Source organism: Vulpes lagopus, chromosome 4, assembly GCF_018345385.1.
Source record: "Vulpes lagopus strain Blue_001 chromosome 4, ASM1834538v1, whole genome shotgun sequence".
Lineage (NCBI taxonomy): Eukaryota > Metazoa > Chordata > Mammalia > Carnivora > Canidae > Vulpes > Vulpes lagopus.
Genome location: NC_054827.1, coordinates 53,326,293 through 53,339,029, shown reverse-complemented (window position 1 = coordinate 53,339,029; position 12,737 = coordinate 53,326,293). Strand labels below are relative to the sequence as shown.

General features: G+C 41.9%; 2 gene segments (V, D, J or C); both read right to left on the bottom strand.

Annotated features, from left to right (window-relative positions):
- Positions 1 to 4,891: 4,891 nt before the first annotated feature.
- On the bottom strand, positions 4,892 to 5,451 carry LOC121489712. The segment is given in 2 exon segments: positions 4,892 to 5,184; positions 5,319 to 5,451. Coding segments are annotated over 2 exon segments (342 nt in total).
- A 3,116-nt stretch (positions 5,452 to 8,567) lies between these two features.
- On the bottom strand, positions 8,568 to 12,398 carry LOC121488755. The segment is given in 3 exon segments: positions 8,568 to 8,862; positions 11,894 to 12,203; positions 12,321 to 12,398. Coding segments are annotated over 3 exon segments (654 nt in total).
- Positions 12,399 to 12,737: the final 339 nt, after the last annotated feature.

Below are 12,737 nucleotides of genomic sequence, written 5' to 3'. Positions count from 1 at the left end.
TCAAGGGTCAAGGGGAGACCATTCTTCTTTCTCTCTCTCTCCCTCCCTCTTTTTCCTTCTGCATGCTTGAGTGCGTTTGTGTGGTCATCTTGCAGGGGGATGGAAGCTGCAAAATGTATGGGCTTCTGTGGATATGCACAAAGACAACAAATTCTACTTTCCTGCCATTTGGAAAGTGACATCCTCCCTGCCGGCCTCAGCCACCGCACCTCACTGGTTCTGCGCCGCTTAGCAGAGGCCACAGGGTGCACTGAGCCAGCCACGGATGGTCCCACCAAAGGCAAAATTCTTCCCAAGAGAATAGGCCCTCAGAGGCTGGCAGTAACACCTGCTGGAACATTCTGATCCAAAGCCTGTGCAGAGGAGGCATTTGCAGAAATGGAGCATGCCAAGAGCAGAAACTGGTAGCATCCGCCTTTAAAAACGGCATCATCTGATTCAAACTCCTGTCCTTAATATCCCTTTTCTTCTTCAGCTTCTCCCAGAGTGGCTTTCTTCAGCAGCAGCCTTCTTTCAGGGGCTCAGAAGTAGGGCCCCATGTTAGTTTTCTACTGCTGCTGTAACACAGGATTACAAACCTAGTGGCTTAAAAGAACATAAATTTATTATCTTGCTGTAGGTTAGAGGTTTGACAGGAGTCTCATTGGGTTGAAATCAAGGTGTGGCAGGGCCATGTGCTCTTCTGGAGGCTCTGGGGAGAATCTGTTTCTTTGCCTTTTCCAAGTCCTGGAGGCCACCTCCGGTCTGTCTGGGGCCCCTTCTTCCATCTTTGAAGAGAGCCACAGCAGGTGGCATTCTTCCCACATCACTCTGTAAGGACCCATGTGTTTAATTGGGCCCACCCGGATAATCCAGAACAATCTCCCCGTCTGTCTCAACGTCAACTGATTAGCAAACTTAACTGTATCTACAAACTTGATTCTCTTTTACCATGTTGTAAGGCAATATATTCACAGATTCTGAGGATTAGCAAATGAATATTTGGGGTGGGGCATTACTTGGCTTATTAGGAACCCTTAGCTAGAAAAGGAAGGTAAGACTGGGAACTGTTGAAATGTAAGAAATATAATTTTTAGGGGGAGGAGAGGAGGCAAGCCCAGGGCCCAGTCCTCTTAGACATTGCTGAGCCATTCTATTGTTTCCTTTAATGGACATATAATGAATATTAATTATGTGGCAGGTACGGTTTTAGACTATGGAAATACACGAACAAGAAGATGACATGCCTGTCTCCAAGACGCTGATGATTTTTCATATTGATCATTGAACTTTGTGTGCCACGCACGAAGGAAGATTCTGGGAAAGGAATGCTGGAAACACATATCTTCTTACCATAAAGATTTTGTAATCACTTTAATTTGGCATCTGCAGAAAGGAAGAATTGTGGAAGGTGTAGTGGGAGTACAGAGGAAGGAGCCCACGATCTTGGGAAAACAGAGCACATTTTAGATAGTGCTATTTCAAGTAATATTTTGAAGAACAAAATGATTTTGTCAGATGGGCCATTCAAGGGAAATATTATGTGCTAGAGTTCAACGTTGCTAGAGTAGAGCATGCGAGAACGTGAGTGCTAGAAGGCGTGGTGGGATTTTCTAGTAGAGTTGTCATTTTACCCTATATATGCAGGAAGTTTGTCCACCACCAGACACCTCTGTCCTGGATAGTTTACTTATGTCTCTTCCCAAACTCACCACCATCCGCAGGGCCCTGCTGGCCTGTATCAAGCTTGGGAGCAGAGTATACACATGCTTTAAATGCTGGTAAGCATTTGGAGACAGAGGGGCAATTACTTTGTGTGTCGGAGGCTAGATCTGGTCAGGTCATTTGGTTTCCTCCTTCTCTGAGAAGGCCTGAAGAGTCTGAAGCACTGGCCCATTCCAGCTACGTCCAGCTCACGGGTCCGTCCTCCCCAGTGCCCGACTGTGATGGACTTAATGGGGAAAGGGATCTGTAACTCAAGAAGGAAAATAAAGAGCTCTTTATCCCAGACTCTCATGAGAACTTGACATTCTAATACAAAGATGTCTTTTTGGCAAGGGATTTAATTTCTTTCCTTTCCAAATACTAAAGGAATCATCATATGTTTCTTTGCATGATAATCAGTTTAGATTTCATATCTGTTAGACGACAGAGGGCCACGGAAAGACAAAGGGGAAGGGAGTGACATGGCCAGAGTTTTGCAATCAGGAAGGTTGCACTTGGTACTGGGATGCTGATGCTTCATTAGTTGGGTGAGGCTGGAGCCTGAGACATGGATGAAGAGGCTACTGAACTTACCTGTGGAGCTGATAAGAGCATAAATGTGACAGTGTTGCACTGAGAGAATGGATGAAAAGAAAAGTTATGTGGGAGTTAGAAATCAAAGCTCTTGGAGAAAGAGTGGGTGTCCGGGGTAAAGGAGGAAGAGAAATGTAGCACAGCTTCAATCTCATGCAAGTAAATGACTCATACTTCAATTCACCAAACCAGGAAACCAGAGAATAGCTTGCAGGGCCAAGATGACATATATCCAAACTCCAGGGGGAGGTGTTCAGTTGGTCTCCTAAATGGACTTAAGTTCAAATTAGGAATCAGGGTGAAGAGGGTGGATCTAGGATTCATTTATTATGAAGTAAGGTTCTTGTGCTCCCAACCCCAATCTTGGGACGGCAGACAGCAGCCAGCTTGTAGAGAAAGACAGGAGACTGATGCCATCTCAGAAAGTACCTTTTCCCTCTAAGAAATTAACTTTTCTTTCCTCTTCTAGTTATCAGTCTCTCCAATTATGGCAGCACGTGGCAATTCAGTCCTGCTTAACTCATTAATACTTAGGCTACCCCAAAGAGAGTTCTATTGTCTAATCATGGAAGGGGTAGGTCAATTCATGAGAAAGACAGCTTGCCACCCAAGACACTGATGAGTATTCAGATGATCCCCAATTTTTCCAGGAAACTTTCACAAATTGGCTGATAAAAAAAACTAAAATCACACTAGATATTGTCTTGTTAATTGGATCCTGATATTTGTTGTTTTCCCTAAGGTCTTGCCTTGAGGTTGCTAGTCTTCTGACTCATTGGAATTTCAAAGGATTGTGCTCCCCAAATAATCAATCAACTGAAAAGTTACCTCTATGTTACCTCAAAGTTCACAGGAACAAAGCTCGTTGTAGATTGCATTCCCTTTGCCAAACAATTTTATTCTCTTCTAAAAAATTCTCTCAACCTTCATTCCATCCCTTTCCCTGGCAGCTGTTCTGGTCTCATTTCTCATCCTTTTTCTCAACCCATGGAGTAAAACAATTTGGTTTCTTACCCTGAGGCTTTGGTGTCCTTGCAGTAGGAGCTAGATCTTTCCTCTTTATCTTTCCTTTGTATAATTTCCCTTTGCTCCCTTTACCAAACTCCAGGCCACTCTACTTTTATACTGTGTCCTTGATAAAACAGTGGGAGGAAAACTTGATCTATTGTGTCCAGGACTCAGAAATCTCTCTCAAGTAGTTTTGATTTCTAATTCAATGTATTTGATTGCATCTAATTCTCTGCATTTCTTGTCCCGATAATCTTGGCATTTGTTCTCCTTTGGTGTGGTAGACAAGATTCTAAGAACAACCTGCAGTGCCCCTTGCCTGTGGGTAATCCCCTCCCCCTTTGAGTGTAGGAGGTACCAGTAAATATAATAAAACCTCGCTCCTGTGATTGAGTTACATTGTTTGGCAAAAGGGATATTATCCACATGAACCTATCCGAACCTAATCACATGAATGTTCAAGGCACAATTTTCTCCAGCTGGTAGCAGAAGGGGAGGTCACAAAGCTTTCAGACCATCAGCAGGATTTGATGTGCATTTCTGTCTCTGAAGGTGGAGAGAACAAGGGAGACTGCAAGGAACTGTGGGCAACCCCTAGTGACCACAGGCAAGGAAACAGGTGATCGTCATACTCACTCCTACCACCACAAGCAACTGAATTCGGCTGATAATAAGAATGAATGGGGAGAGGAGCGGGCTCCAGAAGAAATTGCAGCCTGATGACACCATGGTCTCAGCAGACCTTAGAGACCCACCACCCTGGTCTTCCGACATGCAGCACTGTGGGATGATAAATCAGTGTTGTTGTAACCTGCCTAATTTGCACCATTTGTTATGCAGCAACAGAACATAAATACAGCTGGTTATCACCCAACATTTTCCTTTGGGGACCTGCACAGTGACCCTGTTGCATCTCTGTCTACTCAGCACCATAGGTTTTGATTTTAAAAATTACACTTGCATCTACCCAGGTGAGGTTCTGCTCCCTAATAATCCCTGTGAAAAAACACATTTCTTTTGTCTTATTATCAACCCACCTCCCCTCCATTAACTTTTCCCTCCTTCTCCGTAATTCTGAGCCCATGGGTTGTCTGAAAACTTGTCTTGACCCTCTGTTACTCACGCTCGGGATTCCACATCTGAGGAAGCCCCTCGGTCCTACTGAATTTCCTGTATGACTCCATCAGTCATCGAGAGACACCATCGTAGAATCTTTGAAGGATCTTTGTTAATCTGAGGATTTTGTTCTTTACTTGATCAGAATTCAGTTTTATCAAAATTTTCCCTGCATCTGTATCTGAAAATTGAAGTTTACCATAGGAAATAGGACACTTTAGGTTAATGCTCTCTAGTCTAGCACAATATCATCAGCCAGGGGTAAAGACTTGGATTACAACAGGAAAGATGTCTTGGAGGGGAAAAAAGAAGTAAGGAATATTATAGTCAAGACAGGGCTTCGGTTCAGTTTTTGTGAGAAAACTCCTAATTTGGGTCAGGAATCTTGAGGGCAAAAAAAAAAAAAAAAGGAATCTTGAGGGCAGTGTTCCTTCACTCCTTGGTTGGCTCCTTTCTTGTGCAGAGAGGATGTGGCTGTGCAGCGCTGTGGCTAACTGCTGGCACAGAGGTACACAGATGTCTGGTTGGTGCTGGCAGAGACCAGGGTCAGGGGAAAAGATTTCAGCTCATTTCGAGAGACATCATACCCCTCAGGGGCATCTCCTTTTTCAAAGTTGTTGGTACCAGTTGAGTAGTAGATCAGCTGTAGCCCAAATCCTGGGTCTTGGCGATACCAGAACATTGAAACATGATTCATATCTTGCAAACACTGTAGGGTTAATTTCTCTCCTGTCCCCAAGATCCTATGTCTTGGGAACTGATTGACCAGAGCATCCTTGAGATCTGTGGCATTAAAAAAAAAAAAAAAAGTGGTCAAATAAAGACAGAGCCCTGGGAGAGGGGTCTGATGCTACCATCCTGAAGAAACTCCTCTAGTTGGAGCCCTGGAAGCCTAGTGGCAGGTGCCGGGGACTCACCTACTTTGACAAGACAAATGACAACACAGCAGAGCAACCTGTTGCTCATGGCAGCGTCAGATGAAGAATGCTGTCCAGCGCTGTGATGAATTTAGTCTCTGAGGCCAACGCTCTTCGTTTGCTTCCTGGCCAGAGACCACACCCTCCTTCCTCACTGCTTCAGAAAAGAATCAAAAGTCTCTTAGACTGAACAGAATGTGGCTGGTTTCATTTGTCTCGGTCACATGATTGTTTATGATGTTCTTTTAAGGAATGAGCACTTTTTACCCCTATGAACTCTAATCTCCTTTATATGATATATCCTTAGTAATGTGGTGGGTTTGTGTCTTTTGAATTTTTGCTAGACTCTTATGGTACGTTGAGGATTGTTGCATGGACCCTTGAGGCTTCCCTCCAAACACTTCTCTGGAAACTCTTTCCCATTTCATCCTTCGACCCAACTTGAGATTTTACCATAAAAGCCCTCTAATCTTCAGCCAGCCTTATGTTATTCATTTCCATGAGTTTCTGCTCATTAATCTCGGCTTGGTTTTCCTATAATGCCTGTGCCCTTTCTCTCTCTGTGGGCTGCCTCGTAAGGGAGTGAGCGGTATGGTGGAGGGAATGGGGCAACTAAGTGTATACACACAGGACATCTGGTGGGTGCCTAGAACTCGCTCTGAGGTGATTCGGATCTGGTGTACGATCTCTTAACTGGAGCTTCCTCCAGGCAGAACTGGGTGCAGACATACAGTATGCACCCCCTTGTAGCTACTGATCCCTATGAGTGGTCTAGTAACTGCTCTCAACACCACTTGCTTGGTTGGGGGGAGGGAGCATTCTTGGGAGATTGTGAGTTGTGAGTCGCCACAGATGAACTGAAGTTCAAATGTTGTAGATGTGGCTTTTTGCTATTTAACATTCTTTCTAGGAAGATTTTTCCCCCTCAAATTCTAGGCCCCCTGAGGGTGTGGCTGTAGATTTCTGTAGATAAGCTGCTAGCAAAGAAGCATGAAGATTTCTCTAGAGCCTGAAGAAACCCTCCTTCTTCTTCCAGGAGACACTGTGTGCATCAGGGGATCATCTTCAATGTTGCCAGCAACAAGTGAGCAGTGGATCAGCTGTCACCCCAACGTTGGGACTTGGTCATACCGGGACATTCTGTTATGAACAAAGTCCTAAAGACTTTCCACCCCCACTGCATTCTGTTTTATATCTAGATTCTGGATCACTCTAATATCCAAGTGACTAGTGGGAGAAGGATACACAAGTTATAAGCAGTGGCAGGTGCCGGGGACTCACCTACTTTGACAAGACAAATGACAACACAGCAGAGCAACCTGTTGCTCATGGCAGCGTCAGATGAAGAATGCTGTCCAGCGCTGTGATGAATTTAGTCTCTGAGGCCAACGCTCTTCGTTTGCTTCCTGGCCAGAGACCACACCCTCCAAGGAAGGCCAAAATTTTGGCCATGAAAAAAAAAAGCCTGGTGCTAGAGCCTAGAAATCCCAGTTTATGATTGTTCCTAATGTGCCATGATCTTATCTGCTGCCAGGAAACAAAAAGCTTAGTGCCCAGAGGAGCCTGATCCTCAGGGCAGGGTAGGAGGAGCACGTCTTCTTCTAGCTCTCGTCAGCCTGTGGGTGGTTTGCCTCTGATGTCACTGTGTCTGCCCACACCCATAGTCCTGAGTCCCGCAGAGATGGAGTCTTTCTTCCCCCTCACAGAGCATTACTCAGCTAAGCTCAACTTTCCTGGGCAATTCAGAAACAATTGTTCTTTTGGGTCTATACATGCTATTCCTTTGCATTCTTTCTGAATCAGGCTTAGTTTTTCATCTACAACATTCCTTAATAACCACTATTGCCACAGGTTACCAATTAATCTGGAAACTTCTAGAGGGAAACTTTTTGGATCTGAACACCGGTTCTGTCTCTTTTAACTATCATCTTAGGCAAGTGAGTGGACTGTCTCATGCCTTGATTGTACTATCACTGATTTGTGCCAATAAAAGTGTGTATCTGACAGAGTTGTGAAGAGCGAGTGAGTTAAAGTGTTAAGTGGTATAACAATGCCTCCTATATAGTAACCACTGATTAAGATTTAGCTCTCAAAATAGTTAACTAATAGTACTGCTACTAACGTCATTATTGACTATTGAGTCAAAAAAAAATTTTTTTTTTGAGTCAAATTTCTATGCTGGGGATCTTGTTAGGCAATCCACATACATTTTCTGGACCAAATAAAACCTCTGGGAGCCAGATATTACTGATTGCATTTTACAGACTAGGAAACTATCTTTAGAGAGATTCGGTAATGTGGCAAAACTAGAAAGTGACCAGATAAGTCTAATCCCAAAACTGGTAGTATTTTCAACAATTAGTAATGAATTTCTCAAAGATTCTCTATTTCTCTTCCTTTCTCTTTTAAGGGTTTGACGAAAGCCTCATTCCTGCAGGAGTTATTTTTCAATTTACCCTGACTTCTGAATCTAAAACCACATGTGGTATACCATCCCCTATCTGCCTGAAATGCAAAATATCCTTTACTCTCAGGGGTCCTAGGCTAGCTCTGTCTTTTCTGGTTGAAAACCTTGAGCACTTCACTCAGCATAATAAGCCAATCAGAGAAGGACAAACATTATATGGTCTCATTCATTTGGGGAATATAAAAAATAGTGAAAGGGAATAAAGGGGAAGGGAGAGAAAATGAGTGGGAAATATCAGAGAGGGAGAAAGAACATGAGAGACTCCTGACTCTGGGAAACGAACAAGGGGTGGTGGAAGGGGAGGTGGGCAGGGGGTGGGGGTAACTGGGTGACGGGCACTGAGGGGGGCACTTGATGGGATGAGCACTGGGTGTTATGCTATATGTTGGCAAATTGAACTCCAATAAAAAAATAAAAATAAATAAAAAAGAACAAAAAGAAAATGCAAAACAAAACAAAACAAAATTCTATTAACCAAAAAAAAAAAAATGAAAAGAAAAAAATAGAGACTTAAGAGATATTTCAGACATATACATTTACTCATTTATGCCACAAATATTTTTGAATGCCTGTGATTTCAGGAATGAGGAAGGCTGAGATGAACAAGATAGGTTTTTTGTTGTTGTTGTTGTTTGTTTATTTTGGGAGCAGCTCACTCTTTATTGATGGAAGGCCCTGGGTCACTTGGAGCTGGTGTATGTGGTGACGGCCTTGGTGCCCTCAGATATGGCATGCTTGGCCAGCTCCCCAGGCAGCAACCGACGCACCGCCGTCTGGACCTCTCAGGATGTCAGTGTGGCCCAGCCCGAGTACCGGGCCAGCGGGGCAGCCTCGCCAGCCAGCCGTTCAAACACATCGTTCACAAACGAGTTCATGATGCTCATGGCCTTGGAAAAGATGCCGATGTCAGGGTGCACCTGCTTTAGCACCTTGTAGATATACATTGAGTAGGTTTCCTTGCACCGGCTATGCTTTTTGGACTTTATCACCAGAACCATGGTCTCTGAGGCCTCCGGACTGCGGCTGCTGCCCATGCTCGGCGCCCATCCTCCTGCTTGTCCTCTTGGCATGCACAGTCTAAGGGGGAGATGGACATGAATTAAATAATCATATACATAAGGTCACTGTGGAAATGTGGAAAATGTGCCAAAGGAGTAGTAGTGGGTGTGTGTAGGGGAGAGTTGACCAAGTATGAAAGCCAGGGAAGGCTTCCCTAAGGAGGGGTATTTAGATGAGGAGCGTTAATCAGATGGAAGTGGATTCTAAGAGTGTTCTAGACAGAAGAAAGAGCACATGAAAAGGCCCTGTGGCAAGAGAAGGAAGGAACAGGGTTCTGGAATGGAAAGGAGGCCAGTGCCACTGGTGTAGTATTGTTTACCTTCCAAAATATATAAAATAATCTAAATGTTTAGTACGAAGAGAGTTATTAACTGAATTATGATGCTGCTGTAGAAGGGGACACTGTGTAGTTACCGAAATGGTGTATAAGTCTATGTATGTGGGAAATACTCATAATATTGATGAGTAATAAAAACAAGTTGTTAAACTGATTACTGATATTGATAACTAATAAAAACACACTGAAACAGTGTAAAAAAAAGAAAAAAGAAAAAAAGAAAACCTTGAGCATGTTTTTGTCAGGTAGCTGATTCAAGTTCTTTTTTTTTTTTTTTTTTTTTTTCTCAGTTCTTGGTAGATTTCTTTTCTAACCGTCCATTGCTGGCCATTTCTGGGTTCTGCCTTTAGTTGTTTAGTATTACTTACTTCTGAACAAGTTTCCTTTAGCATTTAGCAAGTCTTAAGTGATTCCAAACACTTTTTTATCACACGGAATCACCCTTGTAACCAGGTTGGTCTCTTATTATAAGAATTAGGAGAGAATTCTGAAGAATCTTGTCTTCCTATAAATATTTCTGTTTGTAGTAAATATTTCATCCAACCGAAGGTATTTTTGTTCTAGCTGTTTCTGCTCCTTTGGCTACCAGTTTGCTTCCAATAGAGGAGATAATTTCAAGGAATGTGATTCTGGGAATGCACATACTGCTAAATGCACCATAAACTCTCCTCCCATCTTTCATTTTCATCGTTGCTGCTTTGTTGCTGGGATGGTGACAGTACATGACTTTCTCTTATAGCCATGAGCTATTGTTCTGCTTAGACTTTCTATCTGCATTAGAGTCAGTTTTGTGAAACTGTATTTTCCTAAAATATGATCCATTTAGGCTTTGGAGTCATTTATAAAGAAATGTACAAAATACTGTTTTAAAAAATGTACTCTGTTGTGATAATTTCCCTTTGTCTTTTTTTATTTGGTATATTTGTTCTTTCTGTCTTCTAGTTGGCAAGACATTTTCTATTTTTCCCAAGAAATTAGCTTATTTATTTCTTAGTTCTATTGTTTCAAAATTTGCTACCTCATTTACTTCTGCTTTTATGTTTATCTATTTATTTATCTATCTATCATCTATCTATCATTCTTTTATATTTACTCTTTCAAGTGCTTTTTATTTCTTCCTGTGGATTTGAGATACTGTCAATGTCATATTCTTTCAGCTGGATGACTTTAATATTTTTCTGTAAGGCAAGTCTGCTAACTGAAATCTTATTTTTTGCTTATCAGGGAATGTCTTTATTTCACCTTTATTCTCTAAGGCTAGCTTTGTTGGGTATAGAAATCTTGGTGCCTTTTGTTTGTTGCTATAACTCACACTATCTTCTGACCTCCATTATTTCTTCTGAAATGTCAGGAGTCAGCCATATTGCCAGTATCCTGCACATGAGGAGTCATTTTTCTCATTTTCTTGTTGATTTAAACATTTTCTCTGTGTATTTTGGCTTTCCAAGGTTTGACTATACTATCTAGATAAGGATCTCTGTGTTTATTGTACCTGGGAGTCATTAAGCTTGTAGGTTCTATTGATTAATGTTTTCCATAATTGATTGGATAATTTTTGGGCTATGATTTGTCCTTCCTCTCTCTCTTGCTCCTCTCTTCCCAAGCCTCCTATTTTTCATAAATTGGTAAACCTAGTGGTATCCCACAAATCTCTAGATTCAGTTCATTTTTGTGTAGAGAGCATTTGCCTGGGCTGCACCGTGCATGGATCTCCTGACATATATATCAATACAGTTCCAAAATACATGAAGTAAAAACCAACAGAAATGACAATAAATGAGCATATCAAAACTTTGGTTGGTGGTTCCAATACCTCACCTTCAAAAATTGATCATACCAACTATACAGAGGACAAATGAGGGTAAAGAGACTTAAAAAAAAAAAAAAAACAGTATCAACCAAGTTGACCTAACTGATGGTTTTAGAATACTCAAAACCACAAAATATGCATTGCTTTCAAGAATATATAGAATATTTTCTAGTATAGACCACATATTATGCCATAAAACTATCTCAGCATATATAGAAGTATTGAGAAAACAGTTCTGATCAAACTATTTAGAAATAAACAACAGAAAGAAATTTGGGAAATGCCCAAATACTTGCAAATTTGACAACATACTCTTAAATGAATCATGGATTACATAGATTACTGAAGAAATCTCAAGGATAGTTATATTTTTAATTGAATGAAGGCTGAAATATATTAAATCATGGAATGCAGTAGGAACTACAGGGATACTTATAGCTTTAAATGACTACTTTAGAGAAAAAAACAAAGGCCTGCGTTATAATCTACATTTCTACCTTAAGAAACTGTAAAGAGAAGCTGAAAGTAAACAAAAAAAGAAGAAAGAAGGAATCATAAAGATCAAATTTGGAGTCAACCAAATAGAAAACAGAAAAACAATGAGAAAATCCATGGAACTAAAAGTTGGTTACTTGAAACAATCCACAGAATTGATGAACCCCTAGTTAGACTCAACAAAGATGCAGGAGAGAAGTCAGTTTCTGATTGTGGACTGGGCCATTTCCCAGCTTGGTAGAGACTGACCCAGGGTCAACTCTCCACCCAGATGGTTGGGCAGATCACACTGCCTTCTCAGGGCTGAGGAGTCTGGGAAGATTTTCAGTGGCTTTTGTAGTTTCAGATGACATTGGGTGGGGCTTCCTCACCTTTGTGACTATCCTTTTTATGCAGGCTGTAGGTGCCTGTGTAGCACTGTGTATTCACTGCTGGCACAGAGGTACAGAGATGTCTGTGAGAGGCTGGTAGACTCTAGGGTTAGGGAGAAAAGCTCTTTCCTTAATCTGGAGACAGTTGATCCAGAGGAGAGCTCTCCTTTCTCTGTGGTATTAACACCATATGAATAATGGAGCAGCTGTAGTGCCTTTCCTGGGTCTTGTCGATACCAGTACATGTTCTCATAGCCCATAGTTTGAGAACATTCCAGGGTAATCTTCTTTCCTGTCCCTGAAATACAGTGTCTTGGGGTCTGGGAGACACTACCATCCATGAGGCCTGAGAAAAGGAGACAAAAGTTAGCAACAGAGACCTTGATGCTGGAACCAGGTACAAAACCAGAACAAGGGAAAATATTCCTTTTTAATTTTAGAGAAATCAATGTCTATGACTTACCTGTCTCCAGAAGGAAAAGGGAAACATAGGAGAAGAGTCTGAAAGCCATGGCACAGTTGAGTCAGAAAGGTATCTCCCAGTTCTGGGGAAGTGGGCTGGGCTCTTGATGTAGTCATTGTGTGACAACACAGTCCCTGCAAACTATCTGGGCCCCACAGCCATCCTAGTATAGAGCAGTGTCATCTAGATCCCTCTACCCATCAAAGGACTAATATTTTTGTTTACTTCTCTCATCCAAAGTAGGCTACATGCTTTGCTTACTTGTCTTAACTCAAGTCTCTAACATTTTTGCAAAACATTAAATTGCAGCTGTTTTACAAGCTATGAAAGTGATGGCTGCAGAGGTTTGAAAGGCTGTAATAGGAAGTTTGACCTACTTGGGAAAGTCAGGAATGGAAGTGATGTTGGATGTGATGT